Source organism: Folsomia candida, unplaced genomic scaffold, assembly GCF_002217175.1.
Source record: "Folsomia candida strain VU population unplaced genomic scaffold, ASM221717v1 Fcan01_Sc004, whole genome shotgun sequence".
NCBI lineage: Eukaryota > Metazoa > Arthropoda > Collembola > Entomobryomorpha > Isotomidae > Folsomia > Folsomia candida.
In genome coordinates, this window is record NW_019091196.1 from 1,499,428 (window position 1) to 1,525,931 (window position 26,504).

The 26,504-nt window shown below is 35.2% G+C and overlaps 1 protein-coding gene across 1 annotated transcript in view; it reads right to left on the minus strand.

The window, feature by feature from the left end:
- The window catches only part of LOC110848263 (Down syndrome cell adhesion molecule-like protein Dscam2), a 136,820-nt gene that overhangs the window by 15,355 nt on the left and 94,961 nt on the right, over nucleotides 1-26,504 (minus strand). Inside the window, exons 22-31 of the mRNA XM_035851003.1 lie at nucleotides 25,406-25,537; nucleotides 20,039-20,496; nucleotides 17,829-17,967; nucleotides 14,968-15,294; nucleotides 7,607-7,746; nucleotides 6,736-6,889; nucleotides 4,236-4,390; nucleotides 1,469-1,700; nucleotides 716-901; nucleotides 72-235 (exon numbers count right to left, since the gene is read on the minus strand). Coding sequence (XP_035706896.1) covers nucleotides 72-235; nucleotides 716-901; nucleotides 1,469-1,700; nucleotides 4,236-4,390; nucleotides 6,736-6,889; nucleotides 7,607-7,746; nucleotides 14,968-15,294; nucleotides 17,829-17,967; nucleotides 20,039-20,496; nucleotides 25,406-25,537 — 2,087 coding nt within the window. The remainder of the gene's footprint in view (nucleotides 1-71; nucleotides 236-715; nucleotides 902-1,468; nucleotides 1,701-4,235; nucleotides 4,391-6,735; nucleotides 6,890-7,606; nucleotides 7,747-14,967; nucleotides 15,295-17,828; nucleotides 17,968-20,038; nucleotides 20,497-25,405; nucleotides 25,538-26,504) is intronic.

Below are 26,504 nucleotides of genomic sequence, written 5' to 3' on the forward strand. Positions count from 1 at the left end.
TTGGGATTGATTTTTATGTGTAGAAATGTGCCAACTGTGCATAAAAGTTCCAAATTTATGTGCGGACTTACATTAAGCTCGGCTGGAATTCGCATCCAGATTTTTTCCTGGGATTGTTTGTACTCGATCATGAATCTGAGAATGGGGCAGCCGACGTCCTTCCAGAGGTCCAGACGCACCACGATCGTCGAGTGGTTCGAGATAAGGGCTTCCTCCTTCTTGGGCGAAATCGGGGCTGGAAATTTCAACATAATTTTACGAATTTGTGAAACTGAAGGAAATAAAATAGAAAAAATTATCAAGTATACTCAATATAAGTATCATAATTAAGATTTCAGCTAAAAATACAGAAGTTCAATGTAATTGCAATTGAGAACGTTAATTGTTTCAGAAATTATGTGTTTGGTTTATGTTAATTTTTAGGAATTTTCTTCAATTTATTGATGAAATTTATCGTTGAAGAGTTATGTATAAAAAAAATACCCGAAATATTTCAAAACTTCCTGGTTATGATAGCATACAAATATTTATTGCAAAATACTTTTAATTCTTTTTTTGATGACAGTACCATGTTTTTCTAATCAAACGGTCGAAAACAAATATTTACAAATTCTACATATCTAAAATACGAACAGATTCATCACGTAGCATGAATTTCTCATTGTGGAAATTTTGAGTCATATTTTCAAAAGTTATGTTTCACAATTTTCCTCACCACTGCCTTTCGTGCTGCGGGTCAAAATATCTGACGCGGGTCCGGAGCCGATTTTGTTGACGGCGGTGATGTAGAGTTGGTAGGTGGACCCGCAGAGGAGCGGCTGCAGCGTGTGCCCCGTCGCACGTGGACCAACCTCCGTCTCCTCCCAATCGCCCCCATCACGACGGTAGCTCACCAAATAACCTACGACGAACAAAGGCTCTTATTTATGAACACACTAAATTAATATGCACAATAATCAATTAGCAAAAACTTTTGCGAAATTAGAAAGACGTTTGAAAAATACTTATAAATACATTTTGTAAGATTTGGAAGAAGTCAAATCGCAGAGAAATACAACATTTTTGTTAATCGAAAGCTTTCCGACGTTCTAAACCTGTTCGTTGCAAAAAAATTTCTCAAATTTTGCTGTATTACAACTTTGTTTGATCTCTACTGTTTGATCTATACTTTCCTCTAAATACCAAAATGAATATAAATTATATAATGGCGTATATGTTTGTGCGACTTTTTTCGGATCGGATTTATTTAAAAATATCGCACTAAAATTCACCCAAAAGTAAAACATTGTCTAGATAGAAAACTTTCCGACGGTTTGCTACATTTGTTTCCAAGAAAATTAATTTGGACAATACTGTTGATCTCTCTTTTTATTTAAAATAGTTTAAGATATCTTATTTATTTAATTACGCGCAACTTCTCCGTTTTCTTGTCAAATATTTGCTATTTATAAAGACATCGCCATCTGACCTTTGACCTGGCTCCCGCCCGAGTGTGGTGTTGACCAGACGACCTTTAGGGACGTGTATCCGACCTCGATGACTTGGAGGATGGGGGCTTCCGGCGGGGTCTGCACTTTCACCGCGTAAACCATGCTCCCGCTCCCGTGCGCGTTGGTGGCTGTGCAGGTGTAATTTCCACCGTCTTCCACTCCGACGTCTTTCACGATCAGTTTCGTATTTCCGCCAGGACTAGGTTGTACCTTAAAAATAATGGGATTAAAATATGGATTAAAATCGATTATATATTTTTGTTAAGGAGAAAGTACACATCGAAAAATTAGTAGTACAATTTATTATCGAGTTTGTTTAGATATCATAAATAATTTTCCGCTAAATAAAAATTTGCTGCATACACCACTCAAATTTTATGATTATGTAATCAGTAAAGCAATTCACGCAGTGCTTTGCAACCTTTTAAAACTTCCGTAAACTTGCAAATTTTTCAAATATTACAATATTTATAAGACAAATAGCTTACAAAATTTTATAAGTTTACTTATTGTTAGATCCTTTGGAAGGTTGAAGGTCTCTTTATTTTGTAAATGTGTGTAAAATTATTTTGCAAAATTTATGCATGTTACAAAGTTACCAAGGATCGCGTGAATCGCCTCGCCAGATATTTAGAACAAGAAAACAAACAGGATCCAATTTTTTTATTTACAAAATGAGAGGAAACAACGTCAAAATCGAAAATTTATAAAATTAAGAATCACAATTGATGACTCCAGATAAAATATGCCTGGAAAGAAAGAATAATTTTCACGCTATACTTACTATTTATACGCGAAGGTTTGTAACTTCACAAAACGCAAACCTTCTAAATGTTAAATGATATCAAATTTTTCATAGAATATACAAATTGAATCCTTTATACGCTCTTACTTTTTAATAAGTTTTAATAAGTTTTAATAAGTAATGTTTATGTTACGATAATTGACCCGAAGATTCGTAACTTTGCATGTCCCCGTACATTCAATTGCGAGAAATATGCGAAAGTTGGCGTGAGTACGCTCCGCATAAACACCAATTTTGTCAACATTTTACTACCAATATTTCATCCATCGACTTTTTATTGTTGTGTGATCATCATTTCATTCTTAGGCTATGAAGTGTCGCATCATTTTACTCCATGTCACGCCATGTGGACAAACTTATAAAAATGATGAGTGGATAAAGAACGCTTGACTTTCACAATAAAAATTCCGACGTGTCCTTAAAACCGGGAGAACCATGAGAACTTAGCAATCCATCCAAAAATCCGAAATCCACTTGCTATCACTTTGAAGGAATACTCTTTTGATGATGATCAGCATCATCCGGCAGCCATCTCTTCGTCGTCATCATCATCAACTTCCTTCCGCTTTCTCTTTTTTCTTTTCTCCTCTAAAAATATATTTCGTGCTGCTGTTCAAGCCGTCAAAATCGGATCCGGGGAAAATATGAGGGGAGAAAGTGGAAGGTTTGCCGAGGGATAAAGTAAAGTGCGTCAGATGGGTGTACTCAAGCCAAAGTTGGGAAAAATTATGGTGAATTTTGCGACTTCAAAGGTGACTAATTTATTTTGGAAGGTTTCTAGACGAAAAAAAATACTAGGGTTCATCACAGAATTTATTCACGATTAGTTGGCCATGTGAAATTTTGTAAATATAATTTCGCTTAATTTTTCTCGGTTAAACTGCTAGATTTCAACGGCAACTAATACATTTCGAAGTTTCTGTTATATTAATAAATATTATTAGGTCCTTGGGTGTGTGGTTTCGATGTTGATGATGCAGAAATTATGAATCGAATTTTCTCGTCCAAATTTTATCCTTAGTTGTTTCGAAAATTATGAATGTAGTAAAAATGAGGCAATTCGCACAGCCTACTCAATATTCTTGTAAAATTCGTAAGTGTTGTAAAATAATTTTACAAACTTTTACAAAATAATGAGACGCCCTTGACAGGAGCAAATTTACGAAATTTTGAAGCTAATTTTCTTTAGGAATGTTTTTAAAATTTTGTCAAAGTTTGTAAGTTTACGGAATTTCCAAGACCAGCTTTGAAATAAACTAAATTTGACGTGAGTATGACCGAAATTTATGCAATAATGCGTGCCCATCCTGCGCGAATTTGAGTTTTTAGACGATCTTTCTCGACTTTGACTTCATTGTTGTGCTCTTTTTGTTCGCTAAATCCGCACTTTTGTTGATCCGTCTGCCACACAAAAAAAAAGTGTCAAAGGTTCATTCAGAGGATGGGAAAGTGGGAGGAAGTCGGGAGAGGAAGACGCTATCAATCAGAAAATAGTAGAAAAACGACGGGACAAAAAAGGATGATAAATTGTACCGCGTAGATTTTGTGATGAGAATAATACCAAATTTTTTGTGAGGATTGTCACTCGACAGTAAAAATTATATACATAAAATAAACTGGATTTTTACCATGTTGTTTTAAATGAATATAATTTAGTGTAAGTACAAGAGTATGCAAAAAATATATAGTAAAATTGTAATTTTTGTTGTCATAATCTACCAAAAATTTAGATTTTGCACCGCAGAAACACTTTCACAAATCTTACGCGGTCGTACTTCACTCCTTGCTAACTTGCGCCATACTTTAGTTACAGCATTGGCGCAAGTTGCAATAATCACGTTAAGCACCTAATTTAATTTGCATATCGACCCTTTCTCCTCTTCACTGAAACATTCCAAATATCCAAATTCAAATTTCGAAATTTCATTTTTTTTACTCACCTCTCGCTTCCCGTTTCCCCCGTGGATTTCCGCACCACCGTTAAAGCTCCACTCCACCGTGGGTTCCGGCACACCCACCGCGACGCAATCCAGCCCAAGCTCTTTCTTCCATGGAATTTCCACCGTTCCAGAAAAAGTCGCTATTTTCGCGGAAACTGAAAAACAATTGGGAAATCTTAGGGATAATACATAGCATGCCCAAGCTAACTGGGAGTGAAATGAAACGCTGTGGCTTCAACAGTTTTTGCTTTACAAACTTCCAGTTAATTTTAATGGAAAGCCAGTTAATTTCTGAGTAGAAAACAAGTTTTAGAAATTTCCTCCCCCTGCATTAATACTACGCTGAAGACGCTGCCTCCAGTTCTCGATTTGTGCACGCACGAAATCCATGGATAAATTGTATCATTCTGTGGTCAAAGATTTTTGTAAAGCTTCTACACGTCTGTGAGGCTTAGACCACACCTTTGGCTCTAACTTTGACCGTTTTTCATAATCCGGGGATTTAAATACGGCCAGAATGGTTGTCATTCCGAAGTGGAGATAAAGTTCAGAATTTAGTTTTTTAACCACGCTTGCATCATTTTTTCCACTATTTGGTGATGCTGAATCCTTCTGGGAGGTCCAACCGATTCCATTGAACTGGATCTCATTGAGGGGATGTACAACGAACTCAAAAACGTATTTTAAGAAATTTGATCTCCCCACCTTCCCCCCATTTTCAACGAAATGTAGAAGAATTACCCCAATTTGCTCCCACCTACTAAAACCATCATAAAACCTGGATAATATTCCTTTTTGACCTTTTGTATATATTGGGAGGTGTCTTTGACCGATTTTGCGTAGATTAGGTCAACTCGTTTGTTAAAAGATTTTTCCGATGTCAAAATCTCATCGTGTTTAAAAAAAATCTTCTCCACTTTTTTGGTGCGTACCGCTTGAGGAGAGCTCTTTATTTCTTTAATCCAGCTTTCCTATGGGGGATCGTCAGGAGGTGGCAAGTACTACGTTTCAAAGCCCTAAGTCTAAGGTTCAGTTCGAGCACTCGTTAGATAATTTGCATCAACAATGTCAGCTGTTATGATATTTTCCGCTGAAATTTCGTGAATCTCTTTGGATTCTAGCCTTCAGCGGCTTCACAGTGGGCGTGGTCCTTGGTTGTTTTGAAAAAATTCTTCTTCGACTGCACTTAGTCGATTTGGTCCCCATGAACGTTTTTATAGCCCGTTTGACTAAATTAAAGTACACGTTCAATTCATGTCACACTTTTTAAATTTGCTATTTCTCTTCCCATTTTTTTGATGAAAAATTATCGCCGCTCGCGTCCCTTTAATATTTGCCCTGTTGATATACTTTGCAATAATAAAAAAATCGATTATCGGCATTTATGCAAAATCGCACGAGGAATCCAATGCACTTATCAGATTTTCATTATCTCCAGCGGTTTCGGGGTAAAGAGCTACTACCAGTTACCTTGGGCATGCTATGTACATATTAAAAATTCCTGAGATATTAAATTCTGCCTGAGTGATGATCAGAGCTGCATTTCACGACCAATTTTTCATCTGGTTCTGAAAGTAATTACAACCTGGAGATGGCCCTTTTGTGGATTTAATGGGAGTAATAAAGTTGGGGAGAAAGAGTAATTAGTTCCGAAGAGGAGTAATTATTACGGGGCAAAATGAGCAATTAAGCTCAAAACTTGATTACTTTCTCCGTCTCTGAGGGGCTGTGTGCATACACTGTTAAAAATCTGAGAGAATCAGATATACACTTCGTGCTTGGATTGATTTGGTAACAACTTCTTACCAGATTGGTAGTAGTTTATTTCTGAGTAGTAAATTTTTCATTACCACAACATTATTAAACGGTAACTACCTTTATTACCGAATCCAGGAGAGTCATGTGTGTGCTCTGGCCAATAATGATTTAATATCAGTTTTCTAAGAGTGTATGCATAAAACGAGATGCAATCGATTTTTTGTGGGTCAAGGGGTCGTATTTACGAAAATATGTTAATTTTAATTAATTTAGGTCAAAATTCTCCTTGTTCTTGGGTCCAGATGAATTTTTTATGGCGGAGCTAATTTACATTTGGATATTTGCGTAACGAGGTAAAATTGTTAAACTTATAGGCTCCGTTTAAACAAAGATGGGAGTGGGACGATTACGAAAGGAAAATTAGGCTAGGAATGGATCACTTAAATTTTTCACAGATTAATGCCACTGTAGTGAAAGGATGTGTAGTATACTTTATAAAATTTGCACATTTTAACTTGGCTATAAATATTTGAGTGAAGTTTTGTCTTTGTTTTGTAAATTTGAAAAAGTTGTACGCCAGTTTGCATTTTGGTGTTTAATTAATCTTCTATATTATAATTATTAGATAAGTCTGAATTGAGTCCAAATACAAGAGTTCATGTTGAGATTGAGAGTAATGGTTGAGTAAAGTTTACGCAAATATTTCGTAAACCTAAATGACTGAAATTATTCAAATCCTTACCTTTATTGTTTGCGGGGGTGGTGGCGTTGATTCTTTTTGTGGGCGTGCCCTCCCCCACTCGAGTCGTGCAGCTGACCCAAAACTCGTACGTGGAGGCCTCTCTCAGTCCCACCCACTCCAGGCGAAGGTCCGGAAACGAAACCACCTTCTTTTCCTTAAATTGTAAAGTGGTCAGTGTAAGTGAAACCTCGTAGCATATAATTCAGAGATTGAATTGGGCGTGTTCACGTCAACGTCTTATTTCATGTGGGAACTAGCTTTGGAAATAAATGATCTAGCAACAGGTTGGGCAGATTTACGAGATACACGTCAAATAGTTTTCAAAATTTTGAAAAGTTGTATAGATATTGTCAATATTTTAGATTTCCGAGTTAGATATACGCAAATTGTCGTCACTACGCGTAGAGAAAGTTCATGATGATTGCGAATTATGAAATTCTCATCGTGTGGCCTTTAAACTGGTTTCGAAAACTAATTGAAAATTGTGCCACTATTTGCGTATGAATGATTAATTCATTCTTAACTTCACGTCTAAGCGAGTATTCGGTAGATACGTACATACAAATACTTATCAAAACTGTTTATGCATGCTTATTAATAGCGTCGAAACCTGTTATTTTCAAATATCGCATTAACTAAATTAACTTATGTATTATAACATCGCTTGGCTATGTGTTTTAATATATTAAATAAAGTAAATTATGAGGCAATTCACGCAGTAATTATTACGCAACTCTTAAACTCCTTAAGCTTTGTAAAATCATTTTACAAACTTCATAAAAGGACACACTTGACCTGAATATATTTCAGATAATTTGTGTGCTCATTTTCCTTAAGAAGATATGCAAAATTGCCTCGTAAAATTTCTTACCACTTTGGTCCCATCGGCGATTCTGGTGTAAACGGTGAACTTGAGGACTTTTCCGTTGGGGTTTGCCGGAGGAAGCCACGAGACGAGGATGGACCGTCGCGATGACACCACCGCCTTCAAATCCGACGGTGGAGATGGAACTGGGAACATAAATAGGAAAAAAGTTAAATAGTAAAGTTTTTGGTTCAAATTGCGACGCCGATTAGGAATTTATTTGTTTGTTGATAAATTTTACAGATTAGCAGATATTTTTGCTTGAACAAGTTGATTAATATGAGAAAATATGTACAAACTTAACGAAAGTTTGTAAACTGTGTAAAAAATGTAGAAAATACTTTATGAAACATGCATATTAAAAAATAAAAGCTTCTGGTATAATTTTCAAAACTCAAACAGAAATAAAAAATTCCACGATGTAAATTTGCAAGGTTTTTTGGCATGATTACAAAATTTGGAAGCAGACAAACCATGCTTGTTCATTATGACTTCCTGGATAAGAAATTACGGTTTCGAAATAGTTTCAAATTATTTCACGATTGACGATTGAAAACAAGTGATTGTACGCACATACAAAACTTTTTTTAAACGTTGGTCGAAATTTATTGTGCAGATTTTCTAACCTCTCTTCAAGTTGAAATTTGCTAAATATTTGCAACCTTTAATGAGGTATGAAGATTTCATGTGCAACACAAAGGAAGTTTTGCACTCAGTTTCCTATAAAATGCATAATATTTACAGTGTAAATGTAAGATATTTCTCTCTTATTTTACTCAACCATTGAAACGTTACAAGTTGAAAAAGATTTTATCGCTCTCGATTGAAAATGGTAACGAAAGATCAATATTTGCCAGGGTCAAGAAAAGAACACGGTTTGACGAGTTATAAATATAAGTTTCAAAGGGATAGATTTTACGACAAGAAGTTGTTTTCGAATCGTTAACAAAATGCAAATAAAGCGAGAAACATTACCCGGAAAATGTTTCATTTCCAGAAAATAACCCAGAAACCGTTATTTCATTAAGTAATCTTTCAAAATATAGTAAATATGTATATAATTATAATTAATTTATGCACCCATTTGATAATTGTGTGGAGATTTTAAGTAATTTGTTTTAGTGGGACGCCGTTATAATAAAATTTGGTAGATACGCAATAGTTACACAAAGTAGATCAAAAGAATTCTTGGCGATGAGTTAACCAATTTAATTAGTTAATTATTTAATTGAGCAAATTTATTTGTATATTTTTCAAAAAGTCATAATATTCCACACATTAAATTTATGTGGAGGGAACATTTTTCCGGAATTTTCGCTATTAAGTTTAAATGATATCAGATTAATCTAAAGTTTCTACTCGGCCAGGAGCTTACGAATCTTCGAAAAAATGTATACCAATTAGTTGTAAATTTGTATTCTTAATTAATTAATTATTAATTAATTAAACAAATAAATTCACTCTTCTTGGAAATCCGGTTAACTATTCAATTCAGGAGAAAAAAACACCTTAATTTCAATGATGCTACTTCTCAATTAAATTTTAAACTGGGCAGCGTTCCAGTAAATTCCTAAATTTTGAAAATTAGAAATATTCGTTTTTTGAAACATGTAAATCTTTCTACTCATTTACTGTAAGAATCAATGACGCATCCCCATAAGACCAAAACATCCTAAATATTTTCTCGGTTCTGGGAATTTATTCTAGAATTCTGAATGCCAAATTCACCGGTAAAATTTCACATTCTGTCCCAATTTATAATTCCCCACAATTTTAAGAAACCTACCAGCTTTCTCTGTACGTGGATACCATCACTTTAGTGCAATTGGGCAGAAGGGATTTGAGCGTGGAATTATTGCTGGTAGGTTTTCGTGGTTGGGATTGATTTGATTCGATCCTGGTTTGCTTTGATTGTCTGCTTCTCGATCCCCTCCATTTAGTCCGACATCAAACGCTTCCTGGTCCTAGGGAGGAACGGGCAGGAAGGAAATCGGGGCCATCAGCAGTGAACATATCAGAACGCGGGACATTTTATGTTTTTTAGGGGGCTGGGCAGAAAGGATGGAAACAACTTTGTGGGTAATTGCATGGTCACCACGCAAATTTTCTAGGTGATAAGTCGATTCAATGAGAAATGTATATTTCGGTAACTAGTGTTTTGTAAATGTGCATTTTGCAAAGTTTCTGAATATTTTCGAATTTTGTAATAGTTTTTAAAACAATGGTTACGGTGATGTTTTTAACTTAAATACATACATTACAACAGCGTCGGACATTACACGCTTTTTTAGTGGGCTGGGCAGAAAGGATGGGACCATTTTTCGTGTAATTTGTAACCGTGCAAATTTTCCAGGCAATGAGAAATGTACATATTTTTGCAAGTTGTGCTTTATAAATGTGTAAACAGAATATATTTTGCAAAGTTTCTGACTGTTTTTGCTCACACTGGTCACTCGGTTGGTTTTAATTTCGTAAAATTCTTAACGTTACAATTATTTCGAGCGGTTTCCCAAAATATGAGGGACAATATGTAATCAGAGTCAGACTACAAGAAATATATCTGCTAAATTATTTATCTACTACAGAGATCGAGGGAGTCTCCGTATTTTTTGCATGGAATGCTGCAAAACTTTAAAGTAGAGTTTACTGGGTTTCAAAAATACGATTGAATGGTTCCCAAAATTTTGAATTCAAATATAATTTTGGAAATTTTGGAGTTAATGGGTTTTTATATGGTAATTAAAAATTAAAACATCTGCGTAACAATTTTTTTAATCTGCTTAACTTGAACGATTTTCATGAAATTTACAAACTTTGATAATATAATTAAACAAACAGGTACAACTCAAATTAAGTCGGTTAATTCACGCTGAACGTCATTTAAATTAAAATCCGCCTGGCTTTAAAATTATTTTATAAACTTTTACCAAATAAGGTGACATTGTCGTAATTTGCAATGTTACGAATATGTACTTGCAAACCGATCAACTCCTGATTTTTTTTAGATAATTTTATATTTTATTTAAGAACATTTTCATGTAAGTTTTAGTATGTACTGAATTGCGGCGACTGGCGAAAGTCAAAACATTCACGCAGTCCTTCGCACATTCTGTAAAAAGCTAAATCTTAAGCGAAAATAGTTACAAAATTGTATTTAAAAAAATCGAGGGATGATCCGTCGACAAAGTTTTGCAAGATTACAAATTACTACAGTGTGGCATTGTTTGATACAAGTTTGTAAAATAATTTCAAAATCAGACGGATTCGAAATAAAATTTCCTGTGTGAATGGCAAGCGTTAGCTTTACATACCTGTTTCTGTATTTAATTCTTAAAGTTTACAAATTTCACTAGTGTCGTCTAAATATGCAAAAATTATAATTAACAAATATCCAAAAATTTTCAAAATTTTATTTTAATCCGATTTTAATCAGATGTTTGAAACCCAATAAATAAATTTTTGCAGCATTTAATAAAAGAAAATATATCGAGGGGACGCCATCGATCTCTGTAGTAAATTGGCATTAAATACACATTTTTTACAAAGTCACAAAGCTGTCATGAAGTTTTAAAGGATAAAAAGACGCATGAATTGCATGAAGTTGTAATTTTTTGCAGGCGTACTTTATGCACATCCTAGGAACTGAGGGGGCAAAGGAAAGAAAACGAGACTCATACCCAATTTGAGTCACTTATGTAACTTGGTCCTGTGTATCAATCGGAGAAAGTCTGCGTAACGGGGTAAAATTGGCAATAAAAACTATCTACCCACGAAAAAATTGGCTCCCTGCAAAATCCATTTTTGAGATTAACTATTTCTTTATAGGATTGATTTCAAGGAGAAAATGCCATAACACTGAAGTAGCTGAATTTCTTGCAATTTTTTTTGCAGAAGATTACATGCAATTTTTTTACACATGATCATATGCAACTTAAGAATTGCATCCTGGTTTAAATTTAATTTCACAATTTGAAAAGAACAGAAATTTGTTTTTGACAGTTTTCAGGTGTTTTTAGACACAAGTTTTAGGCACAACATGTCATATTTACAAGTTTTAAAATTCTTAAAAACTGTATATTAGAAACTTGTAATTGATCGTAAATGTAAGGTTTTACAATTTCAATAACCGCCAGGTTATTTAAATTCAATTTCTGAATTTAAAAGGGATAGAAACTTCTTTCTGGCATTTGATACATTTTCTAAAAACAAGTTTTATGCATAAAATGTCATATTTACAATTTTGAAGTGCTTAGAAACTGCATAGAATAATATTAGCAATTTTTTGCGAACGTACTTTTTCACAATTGAAGATTTTCTTGCTTACATAAAATCAATTTCGCAAGTGGAAAGAAACTCTAAAAAATAAATATCTATTTGGGTAAAAATTGGCATCAACGATCGACACGGAACGCCTCCGGCACGTGGAGTGGGGACCAAAATGAAATAAATAAAGTTACCGTTACATTCACACATTGAACGTGATTGCTTGATTGTAGTAAAGAAAAAAGTGAAACTTGGCACAAATCGGAATATCCATTTTTTGTAATATGACGAGAGATTGATCTAGGATATTTTTTCATGCAAAATTCCTTTAGGACACTATTTTTGCAATAGATATTATATTTTTCGTAGCAGTTTTGCTTAAATTTTACATATGAAAAAGCACATGCACCTAAAATATTTTTAACATTACTGACTCTTTTCAGTGTAAACTTCTGACGTTGAATTTACTCAAGTATAACCAATTATTTTTTATATCACGTTGAAAGCTTGATATCTTTTCAAAATTTGCAGCCAAATTAGTCCCATTTCAATTTGTTTTCTCGTGTCGAAAAATTCCTCAAAACTTCAATCTAATATAGAAACAGACGGGAACATTACGTACATAAAAGTAAAAAATAGTTAGAATATGTAAGGAAGGAGGCAAATTAACAAATTTGTGTTCGAATTTTTGACGTTTTTTTACGAAAAGTGTATTTAACAAGATGAATATGTGGTAACTACGAAGATCAGTTTATAGAAATTGAAACGTTCTGTGTCAACAAAATGGCCGGTCTACCCACCTGTTTGTTCATTAATTATTTTCAACGTTTATATATTTCACTAAAGTCGTCCAAATTTGCAAACATCTAAACTATATAAAGCAGGCGAGTGTATCGCTGCTGGCTGGGTCGGTGGCTTACAAGGGACACTCTGAGTGTCCCTTGTAAGTGATTAAAGTGGTCGTGGTCGTGAGTGTCACACTCACGACCTGTCGTTTGAGTCTAGGGTACCCACTATGTTTTTTAAAATCTACTAGGACCCCAGATGAAGGATTCATTCATATTTCCGTGTAAAACTCATATATGGCGTCGTGCCGTGAAACCTCTCTCCCTTCACTGGGTGGCTCAGTCCCAATGTCCCCTTACTCTACTACCCTGTTGACCCAGTCCTCGCTCGCCCTATGACCCTTGATGCTGATAATGATGCGATGACGATGATGATAATGCGATGATGAAATGCCGGCAGCGGGTTGGCCAGGCAATAAGCAATGTCTGGAGGAAGGAGAAGGTTGTTGCTGGTCCGAAGGTTACTTTATTACTGACTGTCATTTGGCAAATCTACACGACTTTATATTTTACAATTATGGCTACTGCTTTGCTCCTCCTTCACTTCCACATCACTACTTCTTCCCCTTGTGCACGTAGATGCACTGCTCATTCCCAGAGGGAGCACACGAGCGAGTATGGGCTAAGTGGTTACAGCCGTGGCGCTAAATTCGCCAAATTTGAATGTTTTTATTTCTTAAACCGCCATAACTTTTGAAATCCTGGACGGATTTTCAAAATATTTGGCAAAAATCATGACAAGGAGTTTAACTTTCGTATTCCATGAAATTTTTTCCTAAATTATCGCTTTTAACTTTTCGCAAAATTTCGTAATTTTCTTGGTTCGTCGAAAAAATGTTAAAAATATTTCAAAAATTAGAAATTTTTTATTTTTATTTTTTTCTCAAAAATTTAGACTTTTGTGATCATTTTAAGCATAAAGTTTTGAAAATCTGACATAAACTGCAAAAGTTATGGGGGTTTGAAATTGGTCGAAAATGCAAATTTTTAAGTTTGGCGCCACGCCATGGTGCCAAATATGAGTTTCACACGGAAATATGAATGAATCCTTCATCTGGGGTCCTAGTAGATTCTAAAAAACATAGTGGGTACCCTGGACTCAAACGACAGGTCGTGAGTGTCCCTTGTTAGTTGAGAAGTTAGCCTCTCCTTTTCTCTCTCCACTCTGCAGAGAGAACAGGAGAGGCTAACTTCACTAATGTTGGCGTAACGGGCTTATCGACGGGCCTATTTTGTACGTCGATTGACGGGCTTCTACACTAGTGCATCATATATTATGCAAATACTTTAATTAACAAATAAAAACATTTTAATTCTAAAATTTACAAAATTTTACCTTGGTCCGATTCAGTCGGATTTTTGAAACCTAATAAAACTTTTCTGATACGTTTTGTAGAAGTTCGTACAAAAAAATTCATAGACGTTCTCAATCGATGTAGTAAGTTTGCAATGTATTCTCTGTACCCTGATTATTATCCTTCATATTTTTGTAAGCTTGTAGAAATATTTGTAACTTTACTAAATTAAAAGCATCGCAGTGTCCATTAATTTAAAACTTTTACAAAATTCGGAAACAATTGGAAACTTCGCTAAGTGTATTCTGTTTACACATTTACAAAGTGCAACTTACAAATCTAAATACACTTCTGATTAAGGCAGCGATTGATAATTTTGTATCATTTCGCAAATTCTGTAAACTTTTACAAAGTTGTATAATTTTTTCTGAGGAAAATTAGCTTCCAAATTTTTGTAAACTTACCCCGATCAAGGGCGTCTCTTTATTTTGTAAAAGTTTGTAAAATTATTTAACAAATTGTACGGATTTTACAAGTTACTACAGACTGCGTGCATTGCCTCAGTATTTTCGGTTCTTTGCTTCGTAATAGAAACGTTCATGTGAACAATTTGCAAAAAATAGAGTGAAAATATGTGAAACAAATTTTTCAAATGAAGTCGGTTTAGAATTTAATCCAAATTTAAAACTTTGACGCCATTAGAATCAAATTATAAATGACACATAAAATAAAAAATTTCATAGGTTTTATGCAGCGCAATACGTTTGGGTGAAATCATTGATGCTCAGGTTAATTGAGTTGTTTTGTTTTCTATAATTTGGTAAAATTTTGACTAAGTTTCCAATGAATTGCCTCATTATTTCTTGTTTTGAAAGATAAAGAATTTGCAACCTTGCAAATCAAAAACATTTCAAAAAATATTGTGAAGTTAGTAAACAATTTTGGTAACTGCAGCCAATCTTACCGTCCTCGTCCGTCCTGCACAAGAGCGGGGTTGAGACGGCTCCATCGCCGACGACGGTGAATCCCCGCACGGTGACGGAATAATTGGTCCATTTTCGCAACCCGTGCAAAACGAGGTCTCTCTCCGTCGTCACTTTGGTCTCGATTTGGTCCCCCGAGTCGGCCTCGCTGCCCGTCCCCTCGTCCTGCTCTCCGACGACGAGGACGTCCACTTTGTAGCCTTGGACGACCCCGTGTCGCGCTTCGAGCGGTGGTGGTTCCCAGCTCAGCGCCAAACTTTGTGGGGAGGTGGATCTGCACTCAAATTTCTCTGGCGGCTGGGTGGGCACTGAAAAAATTTGAAATTTATTTTGAAATTTTATTTTTCTTGTCTGAAAACTTAAAATATAAGTTGAAAACTTTAGGCGATGTTTAACGCCAAAATTGTGAACCTTCTAAAATCACGTATACGTATAAAATTTTAAAGGTCGACGCAACCGTAGTCTCCTGGTAAATATTTAATAAATTGTTGGTAAATTTAATTCATTATTAAGTTACATATGCATATCTATTGAGGAAATTCCCGTGGTCCTTGGGTGCTTGAAAAATCCTGAAGCTCTTAATCTTTTTACCAAAGTACTTATTATACAAAGTTTAACGCCAAAATTGAGAAACTACTAAATCATGCGTATCTGGAACAAATTTCACAGGTAGAAATGGTGTGTTCCTGTAACAAAATTTAGCAAATAATGTTTGGCAAATTTAATTCAGAATGAATTAAAGACTTAATTATCTGTATTGAGACAATTCACGCAATCATTGGTAACTTATTAAAACGCATAAGTTTCCTAAAAAATACAAAGCTTTAAACGTTCTTGATGGGAGTAAGTTTACAAAAGTTTGTAAGCTAATTTTCCTTCGAAATATTCAAAAAAGTTTATAAGAGTTTGTAATTTTACGGAATTTACGGATTTTACAATGCTACCAAGGCGTGCATGAATTGCCTCAATAAAACAATTTAATTTGTAATCTCAACAATCTCGAATTTTGATCGCCATAATTATTTATTCAGAGTGTCGACGATGCAAACTTGGTAATTCCAGTGAACATGGAATTATTACAAATTCATGACATCCGATCCATCACGTGCAAACACCTTTCACTCCCAACTTTCCAGCCAACTTTGTCTCTAATTCAAATAGGGTGAAAGTGAAAGCTTAAAATCTAAGTTTATAGCTATAGTTTAACACCAGAATTGTGAAAATATTAAAATCACGCTTGTCAATTAAAATTATGTAGGTCTTAACTCGATAATTGCATGTTTGTTAGTTTGTCACGGAATATTGGTAATATTTTGTAACCGATATTTTGTTAAGGTTCTTGCCCATTTGTAAAAATTTGTCAGTTTGGGATTCGCTAATGTATAAAAGCCTTTTATACATTAGCTTTTATTAAAAGGTTTTCTGGAAGATTGAAAAAATTCAAAAATTATCAAACCCATGGGATTGATAATTCGAGATTTCTGCAGAGATCTCGAATTTTGATCCCTACGTGATTCTTTAGAGTGTCGACCATGCAGATGTGAGCATGTAATTATTACAAATTCATGGCATCTGATCCATCACGTGCCACCTTCATTCTCAATTTCCCAACCAACTTCTAATTCAAATCGGGTGAAAGTGCTGGCCAGGTGTCAGCCCCGATTTAATTCCGCACTCAGCAACGCCTCCTCCCACGTTAATCTGCATATTACATTGGAACCCGACATCAAACAAGTGATCGATGTTAGTACAGATGGGAAATAGGACGTCTCGACCCCGATAAAATAGGACACATTCTTTGCGCACGCTCCATGAAATAAGTACTTCTTCTCTTGGATCCAATTCACTCTCAAGAATGAATGATTTATGAGAGAACTACACCATCCTAAAAATGTTTTAAGCACTATTTTTTTTGCAATTTATAATTTTAGCAGATTTTCAATTAATGTAATTTTAATACAAATTCAGTACAAATTTCAACTTTCAAAATGTGGGACAATCCTTGCGACGTTTGGAGATTGACAAACCCATAAATTCCCTAAACTTACAAACTCTTGCAAAACTTTACAAATATTTCGAAGTAAAATTTGCTTAAAAATTTTTGCAAACTTACTCTGATCCCGTTTTATAAAAGTTTATAAAATTATTTTCCAAATTTATGGACTTTTTCAAATTGCCAATTACGACAAAGTATTTTAGTATCATACTTCGTAATATAAATGTTTATCTGCAGAATTTGTAAAAATAGAGGATCACTACGCATAATTTTTTTTACAGAGGTCGTTTGAAAATTTAATGCAAAATTTATAACTTTGACGCCACTCCATTAAAATTATAAATGACCTGAAACCATTACAGTTGTACAGATGAGTGTTGTTCTATACTGTACATAACTTAATTTAGAAAGTTAGAATAGTCAGAATTTGGCAAAATATTTTAGGTTAAAGTTAAAAAAAATATGCCATTTTTAGCATGGGAATGGAATAGAACTTGAGCCTGCTTTCTCCGCCTGGTAAAAATCCCCCATTTTTCAAATTTGACCACAAATAGTTTGACAAATTCCCATCCTCACACAAACTGCCTTAAGAAACGTTGGTTGTATTGACTTGGACCACATAATTTCCAAATTTCAACCAAATCGCAGGGTTACACTTCGCACCATCGCATTGTCAGAGTTAAAGAATTTGTAAAGGCTACACAGTTTTGATTCATTAAAAAATGAAGGTGTAAATGAAGTTGTAAAATTTCGAAAGGAATTTCTTAAATTTGTCGGTTTCAAGCAATTTAATAAATTTTACAAAAATTGTTTACAAAGCTGACGTAATTGCATTTTTTGGCTCACCGTCTTGGAGTGTGGTGGCGACGGTGGGGCTGCTCGAGGGTCCGGCACCCTTCGCATTGAAGGCCTGCACTACGATGGCATATCGCGTAAACTTTCGTAAATTGTCGATCGTCGTTTCACCCCCAAAGTCTTGGCCAACCTGCAAATAAAGCAAAAGTAGCGATACTTAATACAAATACCTTACTTTTTGTAACAAATAATTCGAAAAATTTGAAAAAATCTCACAATTAAATACTAAAATATAAAATAAGAAAGTTTAAATAAACTTTTATAAGAAATAGGCGCTTTGGTATAATTGCAATTAACTCGAATATTTGCAACCACCTAAACTTACAAAGGTTTCCACAAATTACGAAGGAATATGTTGCTAAAAATCTATATTTTTTAAATTTTGTATACACGAATGCTACAGAACTTGTGACGTCCCCCGCTTTACAATATCCAAATGAACCGAATCAAAATAAATTTTGAAAATTTTGATTGAATATTAATTGGGTTTAATTTTTATTGAAAATTTTCATAACTTGGACGATGTTAGTTTAAATTTTAGAAATGCAAATAATGAAATGGAACAATAGGTGATGTGGAGAAAATTTCTCATTTCTTGCTAAAATTGGTCAAATATTGAAAGTGTCAACATAACAATGTTTGCAAACTTCTCAAAAAATGTCTCGAATTATTGCTTCCAATTGCATCCTAAATAAAATTTCAATTGCAAAAAAAAACATTCGTACTTACATACCGAATACCCTCATTTCTTAAAAACGTATCGCAACCCCGTTAAAAGAGAATACCTTCTGTCACCCATTTTCCACTCTCCCCTTAAAAATAATCATTTTCTCTCAATTCTCTTCACTTCATTCATCGCACATCACGAGAGCTTTGCCAAATAATAATCTCACGCCATGTCATCATTACCTTATTTACATATTATATCGCAGCATTGCACGCACTCTTAGAAATCCGGTATTAAAATAGTACCAAGCGGTATTCATATATGACTTTACCAAAGTGGAATTGAAAAATAATATCGTGTAGTAATAGCTCGGAATTTACCATATCTGTAACAAATTCTGTACGGACCGACATAAATTTAGTACCTAGCGGTAGCAACATCAATACCGAGAAATCAATACATGGCTGACTGTACCAGATTTCTCCACTGTTAGAAATCTGGTAGAGTCACATATATACTCCGTACTGGTATTGATTTGGTAATAACTTCTTACCGGACTGGTAGAAGTTCGTTTGTAAGTGAGAAGTTTTTCATTACCACACAAACTTACTAAAGAGTCATTTCCGTTATTTATTACAGTGTCGGTAGATTCACTCCGGTGGTAATAATTTAATACCAGATTTCTAAGAGTGTAACAATGCCCAGTGTTCTCCTCCTGACTTTTTCACTTTCACTCCACCAAAAAAAGAGAAGGTGCACAAAAAGAAAAAGTGGATCCGTCCCGGAAGACCTGTTAAACGACTTAATGCTCTCATTTGGCCCGTGAAAGGGATCCCCGGCCCAAGAAAAAGTTCAGTCATTTGCGAAAACAAAATGAATATGGAATCCAATGCGTTCGAAATTTTTGGAAAACTATTCACATTTTATTCCTCGAGTTTATGGGTCAATTTAGAAATTTAGTTTTATTAGTTGGGTGTCCCATATTTTGGAGAAAAATGAGAAAAGTTTTTGCTGTTTGATTTTTAATATTTTCATGGGTCGATCAATTCAGTAGAAGAATACATTTGCATGATCAAAACTTAGAATCGAACTTTTGCATAAAAATATCGATAACTATCTGATGATTAAAAGTTAAGAGAATTTTATTCGTTTGGAAAAATTCATGAAAGTGCATGAAAAACGAATGCATGGAAAGATTTAGATTTTGACATCTGTTTAACACATTGGACGTGTTCAGGATCTAGAAAAATATCAAAACTGACGTTCTGTTAAAACTTCGGATACACATTTTCTTCGTAAAATTTCTCATTTCCTGCACTATTTTGTAATAATTTATTTTTGTTTTCGTATAGTTTTGCTAATAAACAAAAATTATGTCTGATAAACAACTATAAACAACTATTGCTTTTGCAAGTTATGTTGATTTCACAAGATTGTCGTTACTATACTCAATATTTTAGCATGCGAATTAAATTCTACGAACCATAAAGGCCACCAAACAACAAAATTGAAAATATTTAAATATCAAATTTACCTCCACCGTTTTGAAGTGGTATCCATGCAGATCGGCTAAATTTCCGTGTAAATGTGAATGTAACAAGCTCCTCCCATTTTCTCCCGTCATTCCTACACCCTCATTTCCATCTTCTTGTGAAAGCAGCACGGGATGATCGGCCAGAGCGAGGGAGAGTTCTCGGTAGCCGAGATAGTAGCCTAAAATCTGCCCGTGCCAGAGCGCCCTTTCTGGCGGGGCCCAACGGACCCTCAGTCTCGTGGAGGAATCCGCTTCCGCCACAATTTCGATGGGCGGGCCTTCGGGGGCTTCCTCGGTCGTCGTGATCTGCACGACTTCCGAGGGCGGGCTGAAGCCGACCCCGTTTTGGGCGAGGACGCGGAGATGATAAGTCGTCGAAGGGGTTAAGCCTTCGACCAGCGCGGTGGATTGGGTCGCGGGAACGGCAAGTTCTTCGACTTCGGCTTCTGTCCAGGTTTCTAGAATGGGAGAAATATAGGATAAGTTTTTGGCGAGAATTTGATTTAAGGTAGAATTAGAGTTTTATTAATATTTACATTCAAAACAGGACGGTAACAAAATCGTTACCGAATGCAGCTACTCTAATGCTCAACCAAGACCGAATGGTATTGAAAATTTGTGCTAGTTTAAATTTGACATTTCCAGGTTAAGGAATTGGTAACAACTCGAATCTCCTGGAACTTATTGCCACCACGCTGACAACGATATATCGCTGAAGGGTACCACAAAGAAACTCAAATATGACACTTCCCATTTAAAACGATAAAACGATACTGATTTTACTGATTTTCATGCAATAAACTGAAGTTATAACGTAGTTATAATTTTGAATCTCCCGGAATTTATTGCTACCAGCGTGGCAACAGGTGGTAAAAAGTCATCGTAGAATTATACCATAAATTTCTACAAAACTCAAATTTGGTATTTCATTTTGGCATAAAACTGGTAACAATTTTGAATCTCCCAGCAATTAGTGTAACTAATTTTGAATTTTTCGCAAAATTAGTGCAACCAGTTTGACAACAGACCCATACCTTTGGTGACAATTTTATTACCAGTTTATGTAAATGCACCGGTTTTTCATTCTCCCACCTAAGTATATTACTTTATCCCAAAAATTCTAAAATATTTACGTCGGCTAGTTATCCTAGCAATTTTAGCAAAATTATGTCTTTCTATTATTTATGAGGCATAAATTATGACCTCTGCCAACGGAAATTGTATGGAAAGACACGTCTCATTTGCATACCATCCTCATTAAAAACCTCACTGTTTCAACAGATTGGGCTCGTTTGCTTTCTCTCAAATTAAAAACATTTGCCAAAATTCATAACATTTTCTCATTAAAGATTTATAAATGATAAGCATGTTTTACCGGCCCACTTTGGGGGGTTCATTAGGGTCGATACCAGTGGAGCCAAGCTTAGCTTTTTTTAGCATCCAAACTTCAGGGCATATTACATAACATACTCAAAAAAGAATATTTGGCTCCACTGGGGTCGACCCAAACCACCCCCCAAAGTCGATATGATTTTTGTATTTTATTGGAAAATCCACCCCATTTTCCACCTTTTTGTTGTCGTTAACAACTTATTTTCTCCCGAATTCTCTATGGGATAAAATGATACTTTCAATAGCCCGAGCGTGTGTAACCATGTTTGTCTATCTATCGGCAATTTGATAATTAGGTTTTGTAATATTTACTCGATTGACTTAAAATTTTATATCCACTTGATTTATCTCAAATATACAATTCAGTTAAAAATGGCCCATGGGAATCTCTGGTTGTGGTACAATTTACAGAAAACCACATATTCAGATCAAGAAGCTCTGTTTTTGAACCTTTTGATTTACCCTAATCCACGTAATATAAGACCGAAGATAATGACAATTAAAAATTTCACACCTGGGTTGTCTGGTTTCAGGTGCGTATAAATCCGATCTGCATGATAAGATTTGTAGGGTCGAAAAAAAATCAATCGTCCCCGGAGTATTTTTTCAACCCTGGAAATCTTATCATCACGGTGAAAAACCAACATTCTAAGGCCATATACGGTATCACAATCACAATTTATTCCTTATTGGAACTTGACAACCAATCGATTAGCGGGTTGGTTTGTCACCGTGCTTATCATCCCTAAAGATGATATTTTTATAATTTTTTCCACCGTGGCTCTTGAGAACATCCAGGGATTCGATTACTCTTCTAACTTACAACTGGGCCGTCAAAATCATAGCTTCCAATTTCAGTATCCACTATCGACGGTTTATAAAATATTTTATTTTTCTTGACAGCCAGACTCTCCCAGGAAAAATAACCCATATTCCAATGACCCTGTCTAGAAATCCTCCAAGGAAACAGTCAAAGGACCATGATCCCATAGCAAAAAATCTTCGAAATTGACCTTAAGGTCAATTTAAAAATTGTAATTTTTAAATTCTGTAGTATCGTGGCAAGTTTCAGCCTTCTGGTATCAGTTTCGAAAATCGGTGGGGGTCACCCTGAAAGGTCCCGCAAGGCAATACTTTGGTCGTTATAGCTTTATATTTTAGATTTTGTACTCAAATCTAATTAATTCTCCTAATATTTGCCTTCTACGACTATTCCGAATATTCTACCCAACCTATTTTTAGTATGTTACTCCTACCTGGTCAACTGCTATGTGGCTCTTATTCGAACTCGCTTCTTAATTTTGTCCAATAAGCAAATGGTGAAAATTTCAAGTCAATCAGTTAAGCCGTTTTAGATCTATCGTGTTCACTCACAAACAGACATACAGACATAACGCTTCCATAAGTCCTGACTCGGGCTATGCATTGACAGTTTTCATTCTTTCTCTCTTTTATTGTACTTTTGTTACCAACGGAGTTTTTACTTCAAATTAAAAAAAATAAATTTTCGCTCAGGCCGAAAAAACCCCCTTGGACGGTATTAACCTTTATTAAAATTATTTCTTTCCATCCCGAAAACATTTCTCGTCTTGTTAGTCACGACATTAATTTCTTTTTCCGCTAACACAAAGGAGGAGAAGTGGAGAAAGTGAAGCTAATAATAAAATAAAAATAATGATAGCAAAACAAGCATGAAATTCAATGAACTCATCTTTCCTCTCCCCCTTCACAACCATACCCGGCTAAAAACAACCACGCTCAATAATCCGGGAGCAAAATTTACACCGAGGCGGTAACAATTTTTCAAGCGGATATCTCTGTCTGTCATGCAGGCGTTGGTACTTTTTTGAAATCCGTACATTTCGTAAAATAACTTTTCAAATTGCAAATGTTTAACCTCTGTATTTTACCAGGGCCATATATCATCTAAACCATTCAATTTATAATCTAAATTTTACAAATTTTAACTTTTGTCGTTCATTCTTCTCATTTGTTGAGTAGTAAACAAATTAAATGAATAACCTTTTTCTTTATTTCCTTGCCCTAAGGCAATGCACGCAGGCATTTTGGTAACCTTCTAAAATCCGCAAGTTTTGTAAAATAATTTTGCAAACTTGGTCACAATAAAGTTTATTGTGACCAAGTTTATTGAATAAACCTGACCTGAGCAAGTTTACATAAAATTGGTAATTAATTTTCCTCAGAAATATTTGTAAAATTTTGTAAAAGCTTGTAATTTTACGGGTTTCACTGATTTTACAAAGTTACCAGCGACGGCGTGAGTGAATTGCCTCATTATTACCATACTTTACCAGAAAGAAATCGTTACCAACTCGACCAAATGTAGTCCCTCATTATTTCGTGTGCGTGCGTACTACCCGCGGCGAAAATGATGTTGTATATTGAGATGACAATTACTTGCCCCGTTGGCTCCTGGGGAAAGAGAAAGCTGGGCCTGAACGAGCTTCATCTGTGGAAGGATATCTTTGCGAGTCGAATGAACTGAGCCGTGTGTAAGGAATCTAATTTAATGGACTTCTTTCGGGAAAATAATTCAGAAATCTTCAACTCGAAATGTATGGACCTCTCTTTTCACTCTCTTTCCCTTTGACTTTCACTCCTCCTCTCAATCATAAATTCCAGTGTTTCGTTTGGGACGTCCAAAACTGTCCAAAATTTTCAAAAGCCGGTCGATAGGAAAATACGACAAAATGTTGCAAGTTATTTATTAACGACTTTTTTGCAAATCTATTTACGCACAGATATGAAATCTCAAATTAATTTTGAGCATCTTGGTTGGTCTGTAATACAAACGAAACATTTTACGAAATTTAGAAAAATCCTTGTTTTCATGTTTTCGCATGAGAAATTCAGAAATTTTTGAAACACGTATTACATAGCAAAATGCTCAAAATTAATCGGATATTACGTAAATGTACGCCAACTGATTATCGGAAGATTAGTAATGAAAGAATTTTAACATTTTGCCCCATTTTCTAAGTATTTTAGACACTTTTGGACAATTTTGACGTCCAAAATTTGGTGTCCAAAACTGGTTAAAACTCCATTTTGTATGGCTGTTTTGGATAGAGGTAAAAAACAGCAGGGAACCCCTGACAAACACTGAACCCATCCCGAACCCGACCGTGTTCCAGATTTGTGTAGTAAATTAAAATTAAAATGTGAAGTGAAATGAAATGAAAGTCAAAGTGTTCCACGGAATGAGTGCGAGGAAAGATAATTAATTTGCAAAAAGGAACACAGAAAGTATGGAAAGGCCGGAAAAGAAAGTGGATCCGTATGAAATCGGGGCAACGAAAAAATCACCTATTTTTTCTGGGAAATTAGTCAAAGAAAAAAAGAGAAAGTTGGAAAAATTGAGAACATTTTTAAGTTTAACGGAATTATAAAGTGACTTTTTTTTAGTAATAAAGAAGTGATGAAAAAAGTGGAGAAAAATTTCGAAATGATAGCTAATAAGTTTCTGACAGAAATCTAAATGCATGCGTTTTATTCCTGTATTTACATGGCAGTACTTCGATTTTTTGTATCTGCTGTTGTTTTTAGAGGTATTTATTTTTAGTTGACGTAGAATCTGTACTTTACAATTGTGCAAAATTAATTGTACAGTTTCTACGCCCAAGTTAAAAAATCTTTGTAAACGGGTAAACGAGTAATAGCTCAATTTTGAAGATGTGGAACGCGATTAGTTTAAAAATTTTCGATTTATTTTTGATCTATTAGAATGCAAATGAAAACAAAGAAATAGTTCACTCACTGTCAAATCAAAAGTGAACAGAATGTGACAAACTTAAATATTCACCATGGACGAGAAATTAATTTATATTTCGTACACACGCACACCAAAATTGATTGCATTTTTATTCTGTACTCGGAATCCCACGAAATTATGGGAAATGATGACAAATCACGAGAAAATTCACTTAAAAAATTCAGATCTTGTCGAATTCTTACCAGAGGGGAACTTGCTCTGAATGATGAAGTTGATGAGGGGACTGTTCCCGTTGAAGTTTTCCAGCCAGGAAATCCCCACCGACCGGCTCCCCACCTCAACCACGCGCAAATTACCTGGCTGCTCCGGAGGCTCTGGAAATAATCAGGACAAAATTTATTAATAACACTTTTATTTTTTGCAGATACTTTGTATCTGCTTCAGAAACTTATTGCTTTAGTGAGAGAACGGTTATATTTTTGACTGAATTTTGAAAACTGCATGTTTTGTAGTGGTCGCAACGGTTCTCGGTTCTCATAGAACCGAACCGGAACCGATGGCTCCGGTCCGGTTCCGGTTTATACTGAGAACCGAACCGAACCGAAACTTTTATTACCGGTTCGGTTCCGGTTCCAAGTCTTTGAGAACCGAACCGAACCGGCCGGTTCGGGGTGAACCGAACCTCATGCATAAATCAATTAGCGAAACTTTTCCGAATTTCCCGAACTACACCTCCTAGTTTCCAAATGAAACTTTTCACCCCCAAAGTTTCCAAAATGAAATTTTAACTTGGCTGCACGCTCAAACTTTCCCAAGTGAAATTTTGTAGTAGTTACACCCCCAACGTTTCCAAAATAAATTTTTGACTTGGTTACACCCCCAAAGTTCCCGAAATGAAATTTTGACTTGGTTACACCCCAAACGTTTCCAGAATGGAATTTTGACTTGGCTACACCCCAAAAGTTTTCAGAATGGAATTTTGACGTGGTTACACCCCCCAAAGTTTCCAAAATGGAATTTTGACTTGGTCTCACCCTCAAAGTTCCCGAAATGAAATTTTGACTTGGTCACGGTCACACCCCCAACGTTTCCAAAATGAAATTTTGACTTGGTCACACCCCCAACGTTTCCAAATTGGAATTTTGGCTGGGTTACACCCCCAACGTTTCCAAAACGGAATTTTGACTTGGTCACACCCCCAAAGTTTCCAAATTGGAATTTTGACTTTGTTACACCCCAAAGTTCCCCAAATGAAATTTTTACTTGGTTACACCCCAAAAGTTCCCAAAATGGAATTTTTACTTCGTTACACCCCCAAAGTTCCCAAAATGGAATTTTTAC